The sequence below is a fragment of the Procambarus clarkii genome, chromosome 33 (assembly GCF_040958095.1).
Source record: "Procambarus clarkii isolate CNS0578487 chromosome 33, FALCON_Pclarkii_2.0, whole genome shotgun sequence".
Classification (NCBI taxonomy): Eukaryota; Metazoa; Arthropoda; class Malacostraca; order Decapoda; family Cambaridae; genus Procambarus; species Procambarus clarkii.
Genome location: NC_091182.1, coordinates 42,695,222 through 42,719,117, shown reverse-complemented (window position 1 = coordinate 42,719,117; position 23,896 = coordinate 42,695,222). Strand labels below are relative to the sequence as shown.

The following is a 23,896-nucleotide window of genomic DNA, read 5'->3' as shown; positions in this document are numbered from 1 at the left end:
TGTGAGGCCTCACCAGTGCCCCCTCACACTAAACACACAGGTGTGAGGCCACACCAGTGCCCCTCACACTAAACACACAGGTGTGAGGCCACACCAGTGCCCCCTCACACTAAACACACAGGTGTGAGGCCACACCAGTGCCCCGTCACACTAAACACACAGGTGTGAGGCCTCACCAGTGCCCCTCACACTAAACACACAGGTGTGAGGCCACACCAGTGCCCCTCACACTAAACACACAGGTGTGAGGCCTCACCAGTGCCCCCTCACACTAAACAAACAGGTGTGAGGCCACACCAGTGCCCCTCACACTAAACACACAGGTGTGAGGCCACACCAGTGCCCCCTCACACTAAACACACAGGTGTGAGGCCACACCAGTGCCCCCTCACACTAAACACACAGGTGTGAGGCCACACCAGTGCCCCTCACACTAAACACACAGGTGTGAGGCCTCACCAGTGCCCCTCACACTAAACACACAAGTGTGAGGCCTCACCAGTGCCCCCTCACACTAAACACACAGGTGTGAGGCCTCACCAGTGCCCCCTCACACTAAACACACAGGTGTGAGGCCACACCAGTGCCCCCTCACACTAAACACACAGGTGTGAGGCCACACCAGTGCCCCTCACACTAAACACACAGGTGTGAGGCCTCACCAGTGCCCCTCACACTAAACACACAGGTGTGAGGCCTCACCAGTGCCCCCTCACACTAAACACACAGGTGTGAGGCCTCACCAGTGCCCCCTCACACTAAACACACAGGTGTGAGGCCACACCAGTGCCCCTCACACTAAACACACAGGTGTGAGGCCTCACCAGTGCCCCTCACACTAAACACACAGGTGTGAGGCCACACCAGTGCCCCTCACACTAAACACACAGGTGTGTGGCCTCACCAGTGCCCCTCACACTAAACACAGGTGTTTTACCTATTAAGTTATAAACATATAGTTATACAGTGAAAGGAGGAGACACAGGAGAGGCTACAAGGACTGATTACTTTTTGTGATTATATATATACTGTATATGTATATGTATATGATTTTATATATGAGCCATTATTTTGTTTACTGCTCTCTGCCTCTGATGAATGCTGCTTGACGTAACTGATGTTGACTTGACATCAGTTACGTCACTTGGCACTGTGAGAACACTAAGGGAGGAGGCTGTTGGTGTTAGCAAGTTGCGCCAGAAGCATTGCACGCTCCGGATGCTTGTGTTACATCCGGACAACATGCCAGTTTTCCGGAGACCCACAGAGTCATGCTGGCATAACACTCTTAACTCATCATGTACTCACCTATGAGTACATGATGAGCTACTGATAAATCATCATGGGTATATAGCCTTCCCCTTGTCACGGTGCATATACATTAATAACCTGTTTAAGTGAAGGTGTTAATTATAAAGGGTGACTGGATGAAGCGACCAGTGCCCCAAGATAGTGAGTGTTGGTGTGGTACTAGGAGCTGGGGCAGCGACCAGTGCCCCAAGATAGTGAGTGTTGGTGTGGTACTAGGAGCTGGGGCAGCGACCAGTGCCCCAAGATAGTGAGTGTTGGTGTGATACTATTTCACTGCTCTAGGGAGGTCCAGCGGTGACATGACGTCCCCTTCTATATATTAGCATCCCTGCGGCTGTGTTACAGAGCGGGGCGTGACAGAGTGTGTGAGGACGCGCAGGAGGCCAGGAAGCATGACCCACCTGACGGTGACCAGCTCCCCGGGGCCCAGGTGGATGCCGTACATCTGGGCGATGAAGATAGAGCCGACGGCTTCATAGAGCGCCGTGCCGTCCATGTTGATAGTGGCCCCTACAGGCAGGACGAACCTTGTCACACGCTTGTCGATCTTGTTGTTCTCTTCCAGACACCTGAAGGTGATGGGCAGCGTGGCCGAGCTGTAGGTAGAGGCATGGGTTAGTGCGGCAGGGCATGGGTTAGCGCGGCAGGGCATGGGTTAGTGGGGCAGGGCATGGGTTAGTGCGGCAGGGCATGGGTTAGTGCGGCAAGGCATGGGTTAGTGCGGCAGGGCATGGGTTAGCGCGGCAGGGCGTGGGTTAGTGCGGCAGGGCATGGGTTAGTGCGGCAGGGCATGGGTTAGTGCGGCAGGGCATGGGTTAGTGCGGCAGGGCATGGGTTAGCGCGGCAGGGCATGGGTTAGTGCGGCAGGGAATGGGTTAGTGCGGCAGGGCATGGGTTAGTGCGGCAGGGCATGGGTTAGCGCGGCAGGGCATGGGTTAGTGCGGCAGGGCATGGGTTAGTGCGGCAGGGCATGGGTTAGTGCGGCAGGGCATGGGTTAGTGCGGCAGGGCATGGGTTAGTGCGGCAGGGCATGGGTTAGTGCGGCAGGGCATGGGTTAGTGCGGCAGGGCATGGGTTAGTGCGTCAGGGCATGGGTTAGTGCGGCAGGGCATGGGTTAGTGCGTCAGGGCATGGGTTAGTGCGGCAGGGCATGGGTTAGTGCGGCAGGGCATGGGTTAGTGCGTCAGGGCATGGGTTAGTGCGGCAGGGCATGGGTTAGTGCGGCAGGGCATGGGTTAGTGCGGCAGGGCATGGGTTAGTGCGGCAGGGCATGGGTTAGTGCGGCAGGGCATGGGTTAGTGCGGCAGGGCATGGGTTAGTGCGTCAGGGCATGGGTTAGTGCGTCAGGGCATGGGTTAGTGCGGCAGGGCATGGGTTAGTGCGGCAGGGCATGGGTTAGTGCGTCAGGGCATGGGTTAGTGCGGCAGGGCATGGGTTAGTGCGGCAGGGCATGGGTTAGTGCGGCAGGGCATGGGTTAGTGCGGCAGGGCATGGGTTAGTGCGGCAGGGCATGGGTTAGTGCGGCAGGGCATGGGTTAGTGCGGCAGGGCATGGGTTAGTGCGGCAGGGCATGGGTTAGTGCGGCAGGGCATGGGTTAGTGCGTCAGGGCATGGGTTAGTGCGTCAGGGCATGGGTTAGTGCGGCAGGGCATGGGTTAGTGCGTCAAGGCATGGGTTAGTGCGGCAGGGCATGGGTTAGTGCGTCAGGGCATGGGTTAGTGCGGCAGGGCATGGGTTAGCGCGGCAGGGCATGGGTTAGTGCGGCAGGGCATGGGTTAGCGCGGCAGGGCATGGGTTAGTGCGGCAGGGCATGGGTTCGTGCGGCAGGGCATGGGTTAGTGCGGCAGGGCATGGGTTAGTGCGTCAGGGCATGGGTTAGTGCGGCAGGGCATGGGTTAGTGCGGCAGGGCATGGGTTAGTGCGTCAGGGCATGGGTTAGTGCGGCAGGGCATGGGTTAGTGCGTCAGGGCATGGGTTAGTGCGGCAGGGCATGGGTTAGTGCGTCAGGGCATGGGTTAGTGCGGCAGGGCATGGGTTAGTGCGGCAGGGCATGGGTTAGTGCGGCAGGGCATGGGTTAGTGCGGCAGGGCATGGGTTAGTGCGGCAGGGCATGGGTTAGTGCGTCAGGGCATGGGTTAGTGCGGCAGGGCATGGGTTAGTGCGTCAGGGCATGGGTTAGTGCGTCAGGGCATGGGTTAGTGCGGCAGGGCATGGGTTAGTGCGTCAGGGCATGGGTTAGTGCGGCAGGGCATAGGTTAGTGCGTCAGGGCATGGGTTAGTGCGGCAGGGCATGGGTTAGCGCGGCAGGGCATGGGTTAGTGCGGCAGGGCATGGGTTCGTGCGGCAGGGCATGGGTTAGTGCGGCAGGGCATGGGTTAGTGCGGCAGGGCATGGGTTAGTGCGGCAGGGCATGGGTTAGCGCGGCAGGGCATGGGTTAGTGCGGCAGGGCATGGGTTAGTGCGGCAGGGCATGGGTTAGTGCGGCAGGGCATGGGTTAGTGCGGCAGGGCATGGGTTAGTGCGGCAGGGCATGGGTTAGTGCGGCAGGGCATGGGTTAGTGCGGCAGGGCATGGGTTAGTGCGGCAGGGCATGGGTTAGTGCGGCAGGGCATGTGTTAGCGCGGCAGGGCATGGGTTAGTGCGGCAGGGCATGGGTTAGTGCGGCAGGGCATGGGTTAGTGCGGCAGGGCATGGGTTAGCGCGGCAGAGCATGGGTTAGTGCGGCAGGGCATGGGTTAGTGCGGCAGGGCATGGGTTAGCGCGGCAGGGCATGGGTTAGCGCGGCAGGGCATGGGTTAGCGCGGCAGGGCATGGGTTAGTGCGGCAGGGCATGGGTTAGTGCGGCAGGGCATGGGTTAGCGCGGCAGGGCATGGGTTAGTGCGGCAGGGCATGGGTTAGTGCGGCAGGGCATGGGTTAGTGCGGCAGGGCATGGGTTAGTGCGGCAGGGCATGGGTTAGTGCGGCAGGGCATGGGTTAGCGCGGCAGGGCATGGGTTAGCGCGGCAGGGCATGGGTTAGTGCGGCAGGGCATGGGTTAGTGCGGCAGGGCATGGGTTAGTGCGGCAGGGCATGGGTTAGTGCGGCAGGGCATGGGTTAGTGCGGCAGGGCATGGGTTAGTGCGGCAGGGCATGGGTTAGTGCGGCAGGGCATGGGTTAGTGCGTCAGGGCATGGGTTAGTGCGGCAGGGCATGGGTTAGTGCGGCAGGGCATGGGTTAGTGCGGCAGGGCATGGGTTAGTGCGGCAGGGCATGGGTTAGTGCGGCAGGGCATGGGTTAGTGCGGCAGGGCATGGGTTAGTGCGTCAGGGCATGGGTTAGTGCGTCAGGGCATGGGTTAGTGCGGCAGGGCATGGGTTAGTGCGGCAGGGCATGGGTTAGTGCGTCAGGGCATGGGTTAGTGCGGCAGGGCATGGGTTAGTGCGGCAGGGCATGGGTTAGTGCGGCAGGGCATGGGTTAGTGCGGCAGGGCATGGGTTAGTGCGGCAGGGCATGGGTTAGTGCGGCAGGGCATGGGTTAGTGCGGCAGGGCATGGGTTAGTGCGGCAGGGCATGGGTTAGTGCGGCAGGGCATGGGTTAGTGCGGCAGGGCATGGGTTAGTGCGTCAGGGCATGGGTTAGTGCGTCAGGGCATGGGTTAGTGCGGCAGGGCATGGGTTAGTGCGTCAAGGCATGGGTTAGTGCGGCAGGGCATGGGTTAGAGCGTCAGGGCATGGGTTAGTGCGGCAGGGCATGGGTTAGCGCGGCAGGGCATGGGTTAGTGCGGCAGGGCATGGGTTCGTGCGGCAGGGCATGGGTTCGTGCGGCAGGGCATGGGTTAGTGCGTCAGGGCATGGGTTAGTGCGGCAGGGCATGGGTTAGTGCGGCAGGGCATGGGTTAGTGCGTCAGGGCATGGGTTAGTGCGGCAGGGCATGGGTTAGTGCGTCAGGGCATGGGTTAGTGCGGCAGGGCATGGGTTAGTGCGTCAGGGCATGGGTTAGTGCGGCAGGGCATGGGTTAGTGCGGCAGGGCATGGGTTAGTGCGGCAGGGCATGGGTTAGTGCGGCAGGGCATGGGTTAGTGCGTCAGGGCATGGGTTAGTGCGGCAGGGCATGGGTTAGTGCGTCAGGGCATGGGTTAGTGCGTCAGGGCATGGGTTAGTGCGGCAGGGCATGGGTTAGTGCGTCAGGGCATGGGTTAGTGCGGCAGGGCATGGGTTAGTGCGTCAGGGCATGGGTTAGTGCGGCAGGGCATGGGTTAGCGCGGCAGGGCATGGGTTAGTGCGGCAGGGCATGGGTTCGTGCGGCAGGGCATGGGTTAGTGCGGCAGGGCATGGGTTAGTGCGGCAGGGCATGGGTTAGTGCGGCAGGGCATGGGTTAGCGCGGCAGGGCATGGGTTAGTGCGGCAGGGCATGGGTTAGTGCGGCAGGGCATGGGTTAGTGCGGCAGGGCATGGGTTAGTGCGGCAGGGCATGGGTTAGTGCGGCAGGGCATGGGTTAGTGCGGCAGGGCATGGGTTAGTGCGGCAGGGCATGGGTTAGTGCGGCAGGGCATGGGTTAGTGCGGCAGGGCATGTGTTAGCGCGGCAGGGCATGGGTTAGTGCGGCAGGGCATGGGTTAGTGCGGCAGGGCATGGGTTAGTGCGGCAGGGCATGGGTTAGCGCGGCAGGGCATGGGTTAGTGCGGCAGGGCATGGGTTAGTGCGGCAGGGCATGGGTTAGCGCGGCAGGGCATGGGTTAGCGCGGCAGGGCATGGGTTAGCGCGGCAGGGCATGGGTTAGTGCGGCAGGGCATGGGTTAGTGCGGCAGGGCATGGGTTAGCGCGGCAGGGCATGGGTTAGTGCGGCAGGGCATGGGTTAGTGCGGCAGAGCATGGGTTAGTGCGGCAGGGCATGGGTTAGTGCGGCAGGGCATGGGTTAGTGCGGCAGGGCATGGGTTAGCGCGGCAGGGCATGGGTTAGCGCGGCAGGGCATGGGTTAGTGCGGCAGGGCATGGGTTAGTGCGGCAGGGCATGGGTTAGTGCGGCAGGGCATGGGTTAGTGCGGCAGGGCATGGGTTAGTGCGGCAGGGCATGGGTTAGTGCGGCAGGGCATGGGTTAGTGCGGCAGGGCATGGGTTAGTGCGGCAGGGCATGGGTTAGTGCGGCAGGGCATGGGTTAGTGCGGCAGGGCATGGGTTAGTGCGGCAGGGCATGGGTTAGCGCGGCAGGGCATGGGTTAGTGCGGCAGGGCATGGGTTAGTGCGGCAGGGCATGGGTTAGTGCGGCAGGGCATGGGTTAGTGCGGCAGGGCATGGGTTAGCGCGGCAGGGCATGGGTTAGTGCGGCAGGGCATGGGTTAGCGCGGCAGGGCATGGGTTAGTGCGGCAGGGCATGGGTTAGCGCGGCAGGGCATGGGTTAGTGCGGCAGGGCATGGGTTAGTGCGGCAGGGCATGGGTTAGTGCGGCAGGGCATGGGTTAGTGCGGCAGGGCATGGGTTAGCGCGGCAGGGCATGGGTTAGCGCGGCAGGGCATGGGTTAGCGCGGCAGGGCATGGGTTAGTGCGGCAGGGCATGGGTTAGTGCGGCAGGGCATGGGTTAGTGCGTCAGGGCATGGGTTAGTGCGGCAGGGCATGGGTTAGTGCGTCAGGGCATGGGTTAGTGCGTCAGGGCATGGGTTAGTGCGGCAGGGCATGGGTTAGTGCGTCAGGGCATGGGTTAGTGCGGCAGGGCATAGGGTTAGTGCGTCAGGGCATGGGTTAGTGCGGCAGGGCATGGGTTAGCGCGGCAGGGCATGGGTTAGTGCGGCAGGGCATGGGTTCGTGCGGCAGGGCATGGGTTAGTGCGGCAGGGCATGGGTTAGTGCGGCAGGGCATGGGTTAGTGCGGCAGGGCATGGGTTAGCGCGGCAGGGCATGGGTTAGTGCGGCAGGGCATGGGTTAGTGCGGCAGGGCATGGGTTAGTGCGGCAGGGCATGGGTTAGTGCGGCAGGGCATGGGTTAGTGCGGCAGGGCATGGGTTAGTGCGGCAGGGCATGGGTTAGTGCGGCAGGGCATGGGTTAGTGCGGCAGGGCATGGGTTAGTGCGGCAGGGCATGTGTTAGCGCGGCAGGGCATGGGTTAGTGCGGCAGGGCATGGGTTAGTGCGGCAGGGCATGGGTTAGCGCGGCAGGGCATGGGTTAGCGCGGCAGGGCATGGGTTAGTGCGGCAGGGCATGGGTTAGTGCGGCAGGGCATGGGTTAGCGCGGCAGGGCATGGGTTAGCGCGGCAGGGCATGGGTTAGCGCGGCAGGCCATGGGTTAGTGCGGCAGGGCATGGGTTAGTGCGGCAGGGCATGGGTTAGCGCGGCAGGGCATGGGTTAGTGCGGCAGGGCATGGGTTAGTGCGGCAGGGCATGGGTTAGTGCGGCAGGGCATGGGTTAGTGCGGCAGGGCATGGGTTAGTGCGGCAGGGCATGGGTTAGCGCGGCAGGGCATGGGTTAGCGCGGCAGGGCATGGGTTAGTGCGGCAGGGCATGGGTTAGTGCGGCAGGGCATGGGTTAGTGCGGCAGGGCATGGGTTAGTGCGGCAGGGCATGGGTTAGTGCGGCAGGGCATGGGTTAGTGCGGCAGGGCATGGGTTAGTGCGGCAGGGCATGGGTTAGTGCGTCAGGGCATGGGTTAGTGCGGCAGGGCATGGGTTAGTGCGGCAGGGCATGGGTTAGTGCGGCAGGGCATGGGTTAGTGCGGCAGGGCATGGGTTAGTGCGGCAGGGCATGGGTTAGTGCGGCAGGGCATGGGTTAGTGCGTCAGGGCATGGGTTAGTGCGTCAGGGCATGGGTTAGTGCGGCAGGGCATGGGTTAGTGCGGCAGGGCATGGGTTAGTGCGTCAGGGCATGGGTTAGTGCGGCAGGGCATGGGTTAGTGCGGCAGGGCATGGGTTAGTGCGGCAGGGCATGGGTTAGTGCGGCAGGGCATGGGTTAGTGCGGCAGGGCATGGGTTAGTGCGGCAGGGCATGGGTTAGTGCGGCAGGGCATGGGTTAGTGCGGCAGGGCATGGGTTAGTGCGGCAGGGCATGGGTTAGTGCGTCAGGGCATGGGTTAGTGCGTCAGGGCATGGGTTAGTGCGGCAGGGCATGGGTTAGTGCGTCAAGGCATGGGTTAGTGCGGCAGGGCATGGGTTAGAGCGTCAGGGCATGGGTTAGTGCGGCAGGGCATGGGTTAGCGCGGCAGGGCATGGGTTAGTGCGGCAGGGCATGGGTTCGTGCGGCAGGGCATGGGTTAGTGCGGCAGGGCATGGGTTAGTGCGTCAGGGCATGGGTTAGTGCGGCAGGGCATGGGTTAGTGCGGCAGGGCATGGGTTAGTGCGTCAGGGCATGGGTTAGTGCGGCAGGGCATGGGTTAGTGCGTCAGGGCATGGGTTAGTGCGGCAGGGCATGGGTTAGTGCGTCAGGGCATGGGTTAGTGCGGCAGGGCATGGGTTAGTGCGGCAGGGCATGGGTTAGTGCGGCAGGGCATGGGTTAGTGCGGCAGGGCATGGGTTAGTGCGTCAGGGCATGGGTTAGTGCGGCAGGGCATGGGTTAGTGCGTCAGGGCATGGGTTAGTGCGTCAGGGCATGGGTTAGTGCGGCAGGGCATGGGTTAGTGCGTCAGGGCATGGGTTAGTGCGGCAGGGCATGGGTTAGTGCGTCAGGGCATGGGTTAGTGCGGCAGGGCATGGGTTAGCGCGGCAGGGCATGGGTTAGTGCGGCAGGGCATGGGTTCGTGCGGCAGGGCATGGGTTAGTGCGGCAGGGCATGGGTTAGTGCGGCAGGGCATGGGTTAGTGCGGCAGGGCATGGGTTAGCGCGGCAGGGCATGGGTTAGTGCGGCAGGGCATGGGTTAGTGCGGCAGGGCATGGGTTAGTGCGGCAGGGCATGGGTTAGTGCGGCAGGGCATGGGTTAGTGCGGCAGGGCATGGGTTAGTGCGGCAGGGCATGGGTTAGTGCGGCAGGGCATGGGTTAGTGCGGCAGGGCATGGGTTAGTGCGGCAGGGCATGTGTTAGCGCGGCAGGGCATGGGTTAGTGCGGCAGGGCATGGGTTAGTGCGGCAGGGCATGGGTTAGTGCGGCAGGGCATGGGTTAGCGCGGCAGGGCATGGGTTAGTGCGGCAGGGCATGGGTTAGTGCGGCAGGGCATGGGTTAGCGCGGCAGGGCATGGGTTAGCGCGGCAGGGCATGGGTTAGCGCGGCAGGGCATGGGTTAGTGCGGCAGGGCATGGGTTAGTGCGGCAGGGCATGGGTTAGCGCGGCAGGGCATGGGTTAGTGCGGCAGGGCATGGGTTAGTGCGGCAGGGCATGGGTTAGTGCGGCAGGGCATGGGTTAGTGCGGCAGGGCATGGGTTAGTGCGGCAGGGCATGGGTTAGCGCGGCAGGGCATGGGTTAGCGCGGCAGGGCATGGGTTAGTGCGGCAGGGCATGGGTTAGTGCGGCAGGGCATGGGTTAGTGCGGCAGGGCATGGGTTAGTGCGGCAGGGCATGGGTTAGTGCGGCAGGGCATGGGTTAGTGCGGCAGGGCATGGGTTAGTGCGGCAGGGCATGGGTTAGTGCGGCAGGGCATGGGTTAGTGCGGCAGGGCATGGGTTAGTGCGGCAGGGCATGGGTTAGCGCGGCAGGGCATGGGTTAGTGCGGCAGGGCATGGGTTAGTGCGGCAGGGCATGGGTTAGTGCGGCAGGGCATGGGTTAGTGCGGCAGGGCATGGGTTAGCGCGGCAGGGCATGGGTTAGTGCGGCAGGGCATGGGTTAGCGCGGCAGGGCATGGGTTAGTGCGGCAGGGCATGGGTTAGTGCGGCAGGGCATGGGTTAGCGCGGCAGGGGTATGGGTGAGTGTGGGTAGAATGGGTTTAGTGGGCATGATGAGGACTGACCTGGAGCCTGTGCCCAGCGCGGTGATCCAGGCCTGCACCATGCCCCTGAAGAACACAGCCGGGTTCTTCCTGGTGACTACGAAGTAGATACTTGGCAGGGTGACCACTGCGTGGATGAAGAGGCCAACGATCACAGTAAGCATGTACAGTCCCAGCATCTGCGCTGTCTCACGCAGGTCCTCGATACTCATGATCTGCCCGATCACTAGACTCATGATCCCGAACGGTGAGTACCTGCATAAACACCAGGGGGGGTGACTCATCTTACTCATCATAGCACTGTCTCATCTCATTCATCCTAACGCTGCCTCATCTCGCTCGCCATATGTCACTCATGACATTCACCCTAAGACTGACAACACTCACCAAGAGTGACTCACCACAAGACTGACTCACCACATTCACCACAAGACTGACTCATCACACTCAACTCAAGATTGACTCACCGCACTAAACTCAAGACTGACTCAAAAACAAGACTGACTCACCACATAACTGACTCACCACATTCACCACAAGACTGACTCATCACAAGACTCACCACATAATAAGCTCGACCATCTTCATAACGACGTCGTTAAGGATGATGAAGAAGTCGACCATCAGCTTACCCTGAGGCATCCGACCAATCAGAGAGCCGAACGCCACGCAGAACACAATCATACCTGGGAAGGGGGGAGGGGGGCGTTAGGTCATAATGATCTGAGTGGCACGAGGTGCACGTGTCAGGCACGGAGACCCGTGCGGCACCACATAACCCATGCTGGACGTATCCACCACACCACATACCCATGCTGGACGTACCCACCACATCACATACCCATGACATTGGTGCCCTCGGAGCTGGTGAGCGATCTCACGTACTTGTCCTCGCTCACAGTCTCGTTAAGGGCTGTGTCGTTGGCGAAGGAAGACCTCATGGTCTCGTTCATGACCTCCAGGGAGTCGTTGGCCCGGCTCACCGTCTCTTCAATCTGTGGAGGAGAGATTTGTGTGTTGTGTGGGCGGAGGAGAGGTTCAGTACCGTGGGGGGAGAGAATCACGTACCGTAGGGAGTACCATAGTACCTTACCAATCTCTGTAATACTAATCTTAAATCTATATAACAATCGCCGATACAAAAGCCTCACTTGAATATAAGATAAGCCACTAAGATTTAATGATTCGTGGCTTAGCTAAGGTATGTGAAAGTGTTCAGGCAGTATGGATGTAGAGCAACTGGAAGGGATACGAGGCCAATGAACTGAAGATATGAGGAAAAGCATGTTGGGGGATGCTATTATACTGTACAGTATGTGTACATGGTACTGTATAGTGTGTGTGTGTGTGAGTGTGTGTGTACACGGTGCTGTATAGTGTGTATATGGTTGTTACGGTGTCGACACCGTCGTTGAAGTAAGGAGTAGCGAGAACTGCGCCATCTATGGCTCTGCACTCCAACTCCTCGGGATTGGGTGCAACTCAGACAACGCCATCTGTTGGTGGTGACGTGGCATCGGTGAAAGGCTCCGGTTTCCTGCCTCAGTTAGAAGGTGAGGTCGATGAGGATGAACTCTGGTGGGTGGCGTATCGAGATCAACGCCTTCTAGGTTGTGACTACAAGTACAATTTCAGTTCCCCGGTGGATGGGTGTTATCCTAAGGTCACCCTGTATACTGTCTATCTAGCTAATGACGCTTCATGTTCACAGAGGTGACGTAAGGAGGCGATTGCGCTGAGGAGGGCAGTTCACCTTGGGCAGTCCAAGAACTCTTGACTTGGTCCTGTGAGAGGACAAAGTGGCCGTCGTCGGTTACAGCAGTGTTAGCTGCGGGTGTATGCAGTGTTTGATGGGCCGACGTACCCGGGATTGGCCAGGAAGAGTTACGAGACAACAGTGGTGCGTCTGTTGAGAAGTGCTGCTAGCGAGCTGCTGGAGACTTCTGCCAGGGTGCTAGCTACCCCTGTATGTGATTATTTGTGACTCCTGTCAGCGTGTTACTGAAACCCTCTGCCAGTGTGTACCTGGAGAGCGGAGGTGAGGTATTGACACATCGTGACGACACGGTGTGTGTGGACTGGCCCGTGTTGAAGGTGAACTCGCCGGTGTTTGCCCTTAGGTGTGGGCAAGCACCGAAGTGTACCTGGAAAATAGATTTACTGGGCTTTGATGAACACTGCCGATGTATTGTGTCCTGAGTGAAAGCGACACTTTCTAAATATGTGTACTGATACTTTATAGTAGTGAAGATGTTACTATATTGGTGAGGGTGTAATAGTGTATTGTATTCCCCCCCCCCTTTATTCATTGAACTATTACTTACCACAGCCAGTTTCTTGAAAACTTACCACCGACTTGGGGTTGGATATAGAAGAGGCGGCTATAACAGCAAGAACGCGGTTACTGGCCCAAAGTGGCCGTAACAATGGTACTGTATAGTGTGTGAGTGTACATGGTACTCTATAGTGTGTGTGTGAGTGTGTACGGTAAGAAGAGTGTACAGGTCAAGAAGAGTGTACAGGTGCATGGGTCTCACCTTCCTGTAGACGGTCTTGGTGGAGGAGAAACTGGCCATCACCAGGTTGTCCGGGAACATGTTCCTGTCAAAGTGGATCCGTCTAAGTCGACTTGACAGTGTTATCTTGTCCATATCTAGTGTTAGCCTATCCATATCCAGTGTTATCCTGTTCATGTCCATAATTATCTAAGCTGTGAGTATAATTATCTAAGCTGGGAGTATAATCTTTGATCACTTACGAAGTTTGGCCAGCTGTCAAGCCTTTGCTATTTATGGACCTAAACTTCATGCTCTAAACTTTCTATTCAATTGCATTTCGAGTAAAAATTTCCCGAAGATTATGAAGATATAAATATATCTTTAACTTATATAAATATAAAAGATATAGTTTATCAAAATTATTATAAAGAAATTTGAAATCATGACAACTAAATGTAAAAGTAAAGTGCTTTATTAGTAATAAATATATAGAGTTTAACATTCTTAGTACTATGATACATTTGATATACACATGTTTGTTAAAACAAATGATTTAATTACTAATGATTGTTTACTAAGAAAGCGGGGGTCTTCACTAACACAGATACCGGCAACAGAGCACGGATACCGGCAACAGAACACAGATACCAGCAACAGAAGGAGGCCTGCAGCAGCATGAGAAGGATAGTAACAGAAGGAAGAGGGCATCAACAGGAGAGGACAGCAACAGCAGGAAGAGGCCAGCAGCAACAGAAGAGGGCAACAACAGAAGGAGGAGACCTGTAGCAACAGAAGAGGACATCAACAGAACAAAGATACAAGCACCAGAACAAAGATACCAGCAACAGAAGCGAGAGGACACTAACAACAGCAGTCGTCCAACAGCAACAGAAGCGAGAGAACACCAACAACAACAGGAGTCGTCCAACACCAACAGAAGCAAGAGAACACCAACAACAACAGGAGTCGTCCAACAGCAACAGAAGCGAGAGGACACCAACAACAGGAGTCGTCCAACAGCAACAGAAGCAGCAACAGAACACCAACAACAACAAGGGTCGTCCTCCAACAAGAAAGGGAACTACCTGTACCTAATAATATCAAGGATGGCGTCGATGAGCTGGGGGTCGTCGGAGGTGGAGGGTGCCGGCTGGGAGCCGCTGACCAGGATGGAGGGGTCACCAGGATGGATGGTGGTGACCATGGTGATGCCCAGACACGTGGCCATGATGGTGGTGGTGAAGTAGTAGCAGAGGGCCCGCGACCCCATCTTCCCCGACGACCCGGTGTCCAGACACGACAACCCTGTCGTGGTCGTGGTGGTCGTGGTGGTTATCTAATAGTACTTAATGATGTGGATGGAGGTGGCTTCCATAACTATTACTTTCAGTGAATTCCATTCGACTACCCGCATTTACTTACATTCTTACGGGCTCACCATAGCCCGTGCTACATGGACACTTCGTCCTGAGTAGCTAAATCTTTAACAACGACAACTTACATTCCTTCGACTTATTTGTGTTTCCACCTTCACTCCACTGTGTCTTAATGTCTCTCGGTGTGGAAAGGCTAGCCTTGTTCGCCTTGCCTCCCCTCAGTATCTTGTATATCGTGATCATATCCCCTCTGCTCCTTCTACCCTCTAGGGTTGCGAGGTTTAGTATAATTAGCCTATTCTGGTAACTTAGGCCTCTCAATTCTGGCCTAAGTCTTATTGGAAACCTCTGTACTTTGTAAATTTTGGTGAGACATTTTGTATATTAGAGTACATTTTGAGAGCTTCGAGCCGATCCAAATACATTAAATGTTTTATTGTGTATGTGTGGCGTGTATGGCCTTGTATGTTCTCTGTATTGTGTATGTGTGGCGTGTATGGCCTTGTATGTTCTCTGTATTGTGTATGTGTGGCGTGTATGGCCTTGTATGTTCTCTGTATTGTGTATGTGTGGCGTGTATGGCCTTGTATGTTCTCTGTATTGTGTATGTGTGGCGTGTATGGCCTTGTATGTTCTCTGTATTGTGTATGTGTGGCGTGTATGGCCTTGTATGTTCTCTGTATTGTGTATGTGTGGCGTGTATGGCCTTGTATGTTCTCTGTATTGTGTATGTGTGGCGTGTATGGCCTTGTATGTTCTCTGTATTGTGTATGTGTGGCGTGTATGGCCTTGTATGTTCTCTGTATTGTGTATGTGTGGCGTGTATGGCCTTGTATGTTCTCTGTATTGTGTATGTGTGGCGTGTATGGCCTTGTATGTTCTCTGTATTGTGTATGTGTGGCGTGTATGGCCTTGTATGTTCTCTGTATTGTGTATGTGTGGCGTGTATGGCCTTGTATGTTCTCTGTATTGTGTATGTGTGGCGTGTATGGCCTTGTATGTTCTCTGTATTGTGTATGTGTGGCGTGTATGGCCTTGTATGTTCTCTGTATTGTGTATGTGTGGCGTGTATGGCCTTGTATGTTCTCTGTATTGTGTATGTGTGGCGTGTATGGCCTTGTATGTTCTCTGTATTGTGTATGTGTGGCGTGTATGGCCTTGTATGTTCTCTGTATTGTGTATGTGTGGCGTGTATGGCCTTGTATGTTCTCTGTATTGTGTATGTGTGGCGTGTGTGGCCTTGTATGTTCTCTGTATTGTGTATGTGTCGTGTATTTTCTCTGTATTCCCTCTATTTTAGAAATCTCTCCTACTTTAAATGGTCAAATGAGTACTGACCAGTATTGACCAAAATTCCAGGCAGGATAGCACAAGTGCTATCAACAGCAGGGTCACTGGGAAGGAATCCTTGGATTTGAAGGTGTTCTTATAGCCCATCCAGGCTGGTGCTATATACACCGTTGTGCTAACTAAACATCAAGTCCTCTGACATCATTTACATCCTCTTTTTCCTTTTATAAAGGGGATAAAGTTCTTAATTTGTACCATATTTAAGTACAAGGAATTTATCACCTGTTAAACATCACGTTACGTTCCGTTGGCCAGACATCAGTTTGTCGGTTTTCGATGTATTTTAGAAGCTGATGTCTGTAAACACAGGGATGATACTTGATATCTGCACAGGATGACACGAAGACTTGTATTTTGTCTATAGCTGATACAAGAATGAGTATAGTGGGTAGAATATGCCCTGGGGTGAACGTGCCCCGGAGTGAACATGTCCTGGGGGTACACATTTTTCCATTGTGATGGACTTGATTGTGTTTGACTGTTACTGTTTGCATTCTGTTTGACAGGAAATTGACTACTCATCACCCTATTTTGCCTGTATTTCTTCATCTCACGTTATAGACCCATCACCCAATGATGCCATTTACCAAATACCATTGCAAAGATGATGTATATATCCGCACTGTTGTTGTATGCTAATGGCTCCGTGATGTTGGCAGAGTTATTGAGGCTGACTCTAGGAGCTTCCCGCTCTAAATCCAGGTTGACCTGGGTTGTGAAGGTCAGGTGTTCTCCATAAACCTGCAGATCTGAGTCCTAATCATTCACAAACTTTAATGTGGTCTAGAATTAGTGCGACTGGTCTATAGTTAATGCTTTGCTACCTCCTTTGTGTAGTGGAGTTATCTTTCGTAATTTATAAGTGTTTGTGGTGTCTCCTTACTACTCTGAGCACTCGTGCTACTGGTACTTTACATTTACACACAGAGATCACACTAACGTGATGCATCAAATGAACAAATCCACAAGGGCCGTGACGAGGATTCAGTGACGAGGCTCAGTCGATTAAGGCAGTGTCTGGGGGACTCCCGGACGCAGGTTCGAATCCTCGTCACGGCCCTTGTGGATTTGTTCACTTTACATTTCTTTATAAATACTGAAAAGTTTTATAATATTACAGTTTTTATTTAAATCATTCGTTTCAAACTCGTTGTTTGAAATTCATCAGTTTGTCCATAACTTCTAGCCATTTTCTATGTTATTCTCTGAGCCTGGCCTGAAGACTGGTTGTGCAATCAGGGATACCGGGGTTCGATTCCAGACGGGACAAAAATGGTTCGCACATTTTTCTTTCACCTAATGCTCCGTTCACCTAGCATTAAATAGGTACTCAGGAGTTGGGCAACTACCGGAATACGACCCGCCAAATCGTTTAACAACCAGGTACCCATTCACTGCTGGGTGAACAGAGGCTACAGTTAAGGATTGGCGCCCAATCAATCCTCACCGGCCAGGATACGAACCCAGGCCAAAGCCTCGCGAAGCGCCGGGCGAGTGCTTTACCACTGCGCTAATGGGTAACTGTACCGTGGTATACTGTAAACAGTATATACACAGGCTTCCTGTCCCAGAAACAATAGAATAAAGCCGTCATGATTAAGGAAAGATGTACAGGTTTCGTAAGTGGAGGCTTAAATCCTTGATGAATGGTGAGTGTGGCCAGTGTGATGAATGGTGAGTGTGGCCAGTGGCATGAATGGTGAGTGTGGCCAGTGTGATGAATGGTGAGTGTGGTCAGTGTGATGAATGGTGAGTGTGGCCAGTGGCATGAATGGTGAGTGTGGCCAGTGTGATGAATGGTGAGTGTAGCCAGTGGGATGAATGGTGAGTGTGGCCAGTGGGATGAATGGTGAGTGTGGCCAGTGGCATGAATGGTGAGTGTGGTCAGTGTGATGAATGGTGAGTGTGGCCAGTGGGATGAATGGTGAGTGTGGCCAGTGGGATGAATGGTGAGTGTGGTCAGTGTGATGAATGGTGAGTGTGGTCAGTGGGATGAATGGTGAGTGTGGCCAGTGGGATGAATGGTGAGTGTGGCCAGTGGGATGAATGGTGAGTGTGGCCAGTGGCATGAATGGTGAGTGTGGCCAGTGGGATGAATGGTGAGTGTGGCCAGTGGCATGAATGGTGAGTGTGGCCAGTGTGATGAATGGTGAGTGTGGCCAGTGTGATGAATGGTGAGTGTGGCCAGTGTGATAAATGGTGAGTGTGGCCAGTGTGATGAATGGTGAGTGTGGCCAGTGTGATGAATGGTGAGTGTGGCCAGTGTGATGAATGGTGAGTGTGGTCAGTGTGATGAATGGTGAGTGTGGTCAGTGTGATGAATGGTGAGTGTGGCCAGTGGCATGAATGGTGAGTGTGGCCAGTGGCATGAATGGTGAGTGTGGTCAGTGTGATGAATGGTGAGTGTGGCCAGTGGGATGAATGGTGAGTGTGGTCAGTGTGATGAATGGTGAGTGTGGTCAGTGTGATGAATGGTGAGTGTGGTCAGTGTGATGAATGGTGAGTGTGGCCAGTGGCATGAATGGTGAGTGTGGCCAGTGGCATGAATGGTGAGTGTGGTCAGTGTGATGAATGGTGAGTGTGGCCAGTGGGATGAATGGTGAGTGTGGCCAGTGTGATGAATGGTGAGTGTGGTCAGTGGCATGAATGGTGAGTGTGGTCAGTGGCATGAATGGTGAGTGTGGCCAGTGGAATGAATGGTGAGTGTGGTCAGTGTGATGAATGGTGAGTGTAGCCAGTGTGATGAATGGTGAGTGTGGCCAGTGGCATGAATGGTGAGTGTGGTCAGTGGCATGAATGGTGAGTGTGGCCAGTGGCATGAATGGTGAGTGTGGCCAGTGTGATGAATGGTGAGTGTGGCCAGTGGCATGAATGGTGAGTGTAGCCAGTGGGATGAATGGTGAGTGTAGCCAGTGGGATGAATGGTGAGTGTGGCCAGTGGCATGAATGGTGAGTGTGGTCAGTGGCATGAATGGTGAGTGTGGCCAGTGGCATGAATGGTGAGTGTGGCCAGTGGCATGAATGGTGAGTGTGGTCAGTGGCATGAATGGTGAGTGTGGCCAGTGGCATGAATGGTGAGTGTGGCCAGTGGCATGAATGGTGAGTGTGGCCAGTGGGAAGCTCAACCCTTGGCTCAGGCGTCTTCACAGTGAACAAACTTCTCTTCACTATCTGCCACAATGTTCTCAAATAACAATAATGAACTCGTAAATGAACATTATACAGCCCTGTCTAACTATCAGTTGATGTACATGTATATGGAACACGAATGTAAGAACCTTGTATAAGAAACATTTACTTAAGAAACGGGTATTGATAACTTACTGAAGACTAATTAGTGATCTGTGAGGGACACAATCCTCTACTTATAAGACCACTGAAATTTCCTTTCACGGGTTTCTCAAGACTTTCATTTGCATTCTTAGACAAAAAGTTACAATATTCAGTTTTATGTTGCAAATATAATTCAAATGAAACAGTTTTAGAAAACGAGTTTCAGATAAGATTTTATCGATATATTGTTAAGTTTACTGTATAAAAATGAAACAATATGACCCAAAATATAATGCATGCACTTAATTATTGCACTTGGGTATAAAAGTAATTATATGCACTAGCTTACTACTGTCAGTCCTCACCAGGTGACTCCTGCTGGAATACAAGATATTAATTAATGCTTATAAAGTGTATACTCCACATGGTACAAAAAGTTACAGTCCAGCTCCTGTGCCAGGTCAGTCCACTACGGGCTCACCCTAGCCCGTGCTACTTGCCCCGCTCCTGTGCCAGGTAAGTCCATTACGGGCTCACCATAGCCTGTGCTACTTGCCCCGCTCCTGTGCCAGGTAAGTCCACTACGGGCTCACCCTAGCCCGTGCTACTTGCCCCGCTCCTGTGCCAGGTAAGTCCATTACGGGCTCACCATAGCCTGTGCTACTTGCCCCGCTCCTGTGCCAGGTAAGTCCACTACGGGCTCACCCTAGCCCGTGCTACTTTGAACTTTTTGTTCCCAGTAGCTGCACAATAACAACCACATGGAATGGTCTATACAGTAAGTAGTCCATATAACATTTTAAAACAACAAACATTACGTAAGAGAAGTGACGAAACAGCTCACGAAAGATAACCCAACTCGGTGACCAAGTGACGAAACAGTTGACGAAAGATAACAAGCCACAGAGATCAAGTGACGAATGAGATCACGAAAAGATTTCGTTTTTAGGGAAGGTTACTTAACGTCTTGTGAACTGAGTCTGTCTTACCTTACCCTACACTCCCCTGGCTTACCCTACACTCCCCTGGCTTACACTACACTCCCTTGGCTTACCCTACGCTCCCCTGCCTGACCTTACACTCCCCTGGCTTACCCTACACTCCCCTGCCTTACCCTACACTCCCCTGCCTTACCCTACACTCCCCTGCCTTACCCTACACTCCCCTGGCTTACCCTACACTCCCCTGCCTGACCCTACACTCCCCTGCCTGACCCTACACTCTCCTGCCTTACCCTACACTCCCCTGACTGACCCTACACTCCCCTGCCTGACCCTACACTCCCCTGACTGACCCTACACTCCCCTGCCTGACCCTACACTCCCCTGCCTTACCCTACACTCCCCTGCCTGACCCTACACTCCCCTGCCTGACCCTACACTCCCCTGCCTTACCCTACACCCCTCCTGCCTTACCCTACACTCCCCTGCCTTACCCTACACTCCCCTGCCTTACCCTACACTCCCCTGGCTGACCCTACACTCCCCTGCCTTACCCTACACTCCCCTGCCTAACCCTACACTCCCCTGCCTGACCCTACACTCCCCTGCCTGACCCTACACTCCCCTGCCTTACCCTACACTCCCCTGCCTTACCCTACACTCCCCTGCCTGACCCTACACTCCCCTGGCTTACCCTACACTCCCCTGCCTGACCCTACACTCCCCTGCCCTACCCTACACTCCCCTGCCTTACCCTACACTCCCCTGCCTTACCCTACACTCCCCTGCCTTACCCTACACTCCCCTGGCTGACCCTACACTCCCCTGCGTTACCCTACACTCCCCTGCCTAACCCTACACTCCCCTGCCTGACCCTACACTCCCCTGCCTGACCCTACACTCCCCTGCCTTACCCTACACTCCCCTGCCTTACCCTACACTCCCCTGCCTGACCCTACACTCCCCTGGCTTACCCTACACTCCCCTGCCTGACCCTACACTCCCCTGCCTTACCCTACACTCCCCTGCCTTACCCTACACTCCCCTGCCTGACCCTACACTCCCCTGCCTTACCCTACACCCCTCCTGCCTTACCCTACACTCCCCTGCCTTACCCTACACTCCCCTGCCTTACCCTACACTCCCCTGCCTGACCCTACACTCCCCTGGCTTACCCTACACTCCCCTGCCTGACCCTACACTCCCCTGCCTTACCCTACACCCCTCCTGCCTTACCCTACACTCCCCTGCCTTACCCTACACTCCCCTGCCTGACCCTACACTCCCCTGGCTTACCCTACACCCCTCCTGCCTTACCCTACACTCCCCTGCCTTACCCTACACTCCCCTGCCTGACCCTACACTCCCCTGCCTTACCCTACACTCCCCTGCCTGACCCTACACTCCCCTGCCTGACCCTACACTCCCCTGCCTGACCCTACACTCCCCTGCCTGACCCTACACTCCCCTGCCTTACCCTACACCCCTCCTGCCTTACCCTACACCCCCCTGCCTTACCCTACACCCCCCTGCCTGACCCTACACTCCCCTGCCTTACCCTACACCCCTCCTGCCTTACCCTACACCCCCCTGCCTTACCCTACACCCCCCTGCCTTACCCTACACTCCCCCTGCCTTTCCTTACTCCCCCCTGCCTGCAACCCGTTCTCGCAAATTTAATAAGTCAATATTGACTTATTAGTTGCGTGCATAGGTGACGTACTAAACATAATAGTTTCCCTTGAAAAGCTTCATAGAAAACACCGACCTTACCTAACCTACTTAGTATGTTAAAATAAGCATCTTATAGCTTCGTAATTACAATTGTTACTTAACCTATTATAGGTATAGGTTAGGTAATAATTGTAATTACGAAGCAATAAGATGCTGATCTTAACATACTAAGTAGGTTAGGTAAGGTCGGTGTTTTCTATGAACCTTTCAAGGGAAACTATTATGTTAAGTATGTCACCTATGCACATATTTAATAAGTCAATATTGACTTATTAAATTTGCGAGAACGGGTTGCTGCCTGACCCTACACCCCCCTGCCTTACCCTACACCCCCCTGCCTTACCCTACACCCCCTGCCTTACCCTACACCCCCCTGCCTTACCCTACACTCCCCCTGCCGGACCCTACAACCCCCTGCCTTACCCTACACCCCCCCCCTGCCTGACCCTACACCACCCCCCTGCCTTACCCTACACTCAGTACCTCACAATATCCATGAGGGCGTCGATAGTGGAGACCTTGTTGCTGAAGGAGGGCGCGGCTGGCGAAGGCGTGGTGCGGTTCGCCTGGCGGAGGAGAGTGGGGCTGCCGGGGTGGATGGAGACCACGCTGACGATGCCCGTAACGGCGGCGCAGATGGTCGTGCCGAAGTAATAGGCCAGGGCTGTTGACCCCATTTGACCCGAGGCCGCCGCGTCCAGCTGCGCCACGCCTGCTCCGGGGGCAGGGAGGCGTGAGGGAGGTGTGAGGGAGGTGTGAGGTACCGGGAGAGGTGTGAGGTACCGGGAGAGGTGTGAGGGAGGTGTGAGGTACCGGGAGAGGTGTGAGGGAGGAGTGAGGTACCGGGAGAGGTGTGAGGGAGGGAGTGAGGTACCGGGAGAGGTGTGAGGTACCGGGAGAGGTGTGAGGGAGGTGTGAGGTACCGGGAGAGGTGTGAAGGAGGTGTGAGGTACCGGGAGACGTGTGAGGGAGGGAGTGAGGTACCGGGAGAGGTGTGAGGGAGGTAGTGAGGTACCGGGAGAGGTGTGAGGGAGGGAGGGAGGTACCGGGAGAGGTGTGAGGGAGGTAGTGAGGTACCGGGAGAGGTGTGAGGGAGGGAGTGAGGTACCAGGAGAGGTGTGAGGGAGGGAGGTACCGGGAGAGGTGTGAGGGAGGGAGGGAGGTACCGGGAGAGGTGTGAGGGAGGGAGTGAGGTACCGGGAGAGGAGTGAGTTACCGGGAGAGGTGTGAGGGAGGTAGTGAGGTACCGGGAGAGGTGTGAGGGAGGGAGTGAGGTACCGGGAGAGGTGTGAGGGAGGTAGTGAGGTACCGGGAGAGGTGTGAGGGAGGGAGTGAGGTACCAGGAGAGGTGTGAGGGAGGGAGTGAGGTACCGGGAGAGGTGTGAGGGAGGTAGTGAGGTACCGGGAGAGGTGTGAGGGAGGTAGTGAGGTACCGGGAGAGGTGTGAGGGAGGGAGTGAGGTACCGGGAGAGGTGTGAGGGAGGTAGTGAGGTACCGGGAGAGGTGTGAGGGAGGTAGTGAGGTACCGGGAGAGGTGTGAGGGAGGTAGTGAGGTACCGGGAGAGGTGTGAGGGAGGGAGTGAGGTACCAGGAGAGGTGTGAGGGAGGTAGTGAGGTACCGGGAGAGGTGTGAGGGAGGGAGTGAGGTACCAGGAGAGGTGTGAGGGAGGGAGTGAGGTACCGGGAGAGGTGTGAGGGAGGGAGGGAGGTACCGGGAGAGGTGTGAGGGAGGGAGTGAGGTACCGGGAGAGGTGTGAGGGAGGGAGTGAGGTACCGGGAGAGGTGTGAGGGAGGGAGTGAGGTACCGGGAGAGGTGTGAGGGAGGTAGAGAGGTACCGGGAGAGGTGTGAGGGAGGTAGTGAGGTACCGGGAGAGGTGTGAGGGAGGTAGTGAGGTACCGGGAGAGGTGAGGGAGGGAGTGAGGTACCGGGAGAGGTGTGAGGGAGGGAGTGAGGTACCGGGAGAGGTGTGAGGGAGGGAGTGAGGTACCGGGAGAGGTGTGAGGGAGGTAGAGAATGGCTCCTGAGTGATGTGGCACAATAGACCAATCTACACCAGAAATATTAACACATATCTCACATTTCACAACACGATGAGACACGAATAGTGAAGACTGAGGGACACGTGACACAGGTACACACGCAGGCAAACACTGACACATGACACATGTGCGTTGTGTGTCACACAGGAAGACACATACGTGTATGAATTGGCTTCATACTGAACCTCTCCAGGTGTTGAGTGCCACACCTCTGGTGACCTCTGTTGTTGCTACTCTAGCTGGCACTGTTGCTACTCTAGCTGGCACTGTTGCTACTCTAGCTGGCACTGTTGCTACTCTAGCTGGCACTGTTGCTACTCTAGCTGGCACTGTTGCTACTCTAGCTGGCACTGTTGCTACTCTAGCTGGCACTGTTGTTACTCTAGCTGGCACTGACGCTCGCCTTGGTCCTCTGTATGATTATTCCTAGTTCCAATGTCTTATAATTACCAGTTATGTGTCGTATTTTATCATTTATCTCATTCTCCGTGTCAGCGTTTATCATCCCTTATCTATCATACATTCCTCCGCCATCCCTTATGCCCTGTTGCC

The 23,896-nt window shown here is 55.4% G+C and overlaps 1 protein-coding gene across 2 annotated transcripts in view; it reads right to left on the bottom strand.

Moving 5' to 3' along the window:
* Positions 1-23,896, bottom strand: part of LOC123765346 (excitatory amino acid transporter) — a 50,104-nt gene that overhangs the window by 4,607 nt on the left and 21,601 nt on the right. For both annotated transcript variants that reach the window (XM_069335553.1, XM_045753895.2), the window contains exons 4-9: positions 21,787-22,015; positions 12,669-12,732; positions 10,973-11,126; positions 10,694-10,817; positions 10,153-10,386; positions 1,713-1,907 (exon numbers count right to left, since the gene is read on the bottom strand). In XM_069335553.1, the coding sequence (XP_069191654.1) occupies positions 1,713-1,907; positions 10,153-10,386; positions 10,694-10,817; positions 10,973-11,126; positions 12,669-12,732; positions 21,787-22,015 (1,000 nt within the window). The remainder of the gene's footprint in view (positions 1-1,712; positions 1,908-10,152; positions 10,387-10,693; positions 10,818-10,972; positions 11,127-12,668; positions 12,733-21,786; positions 22,016-23,896) is intronic.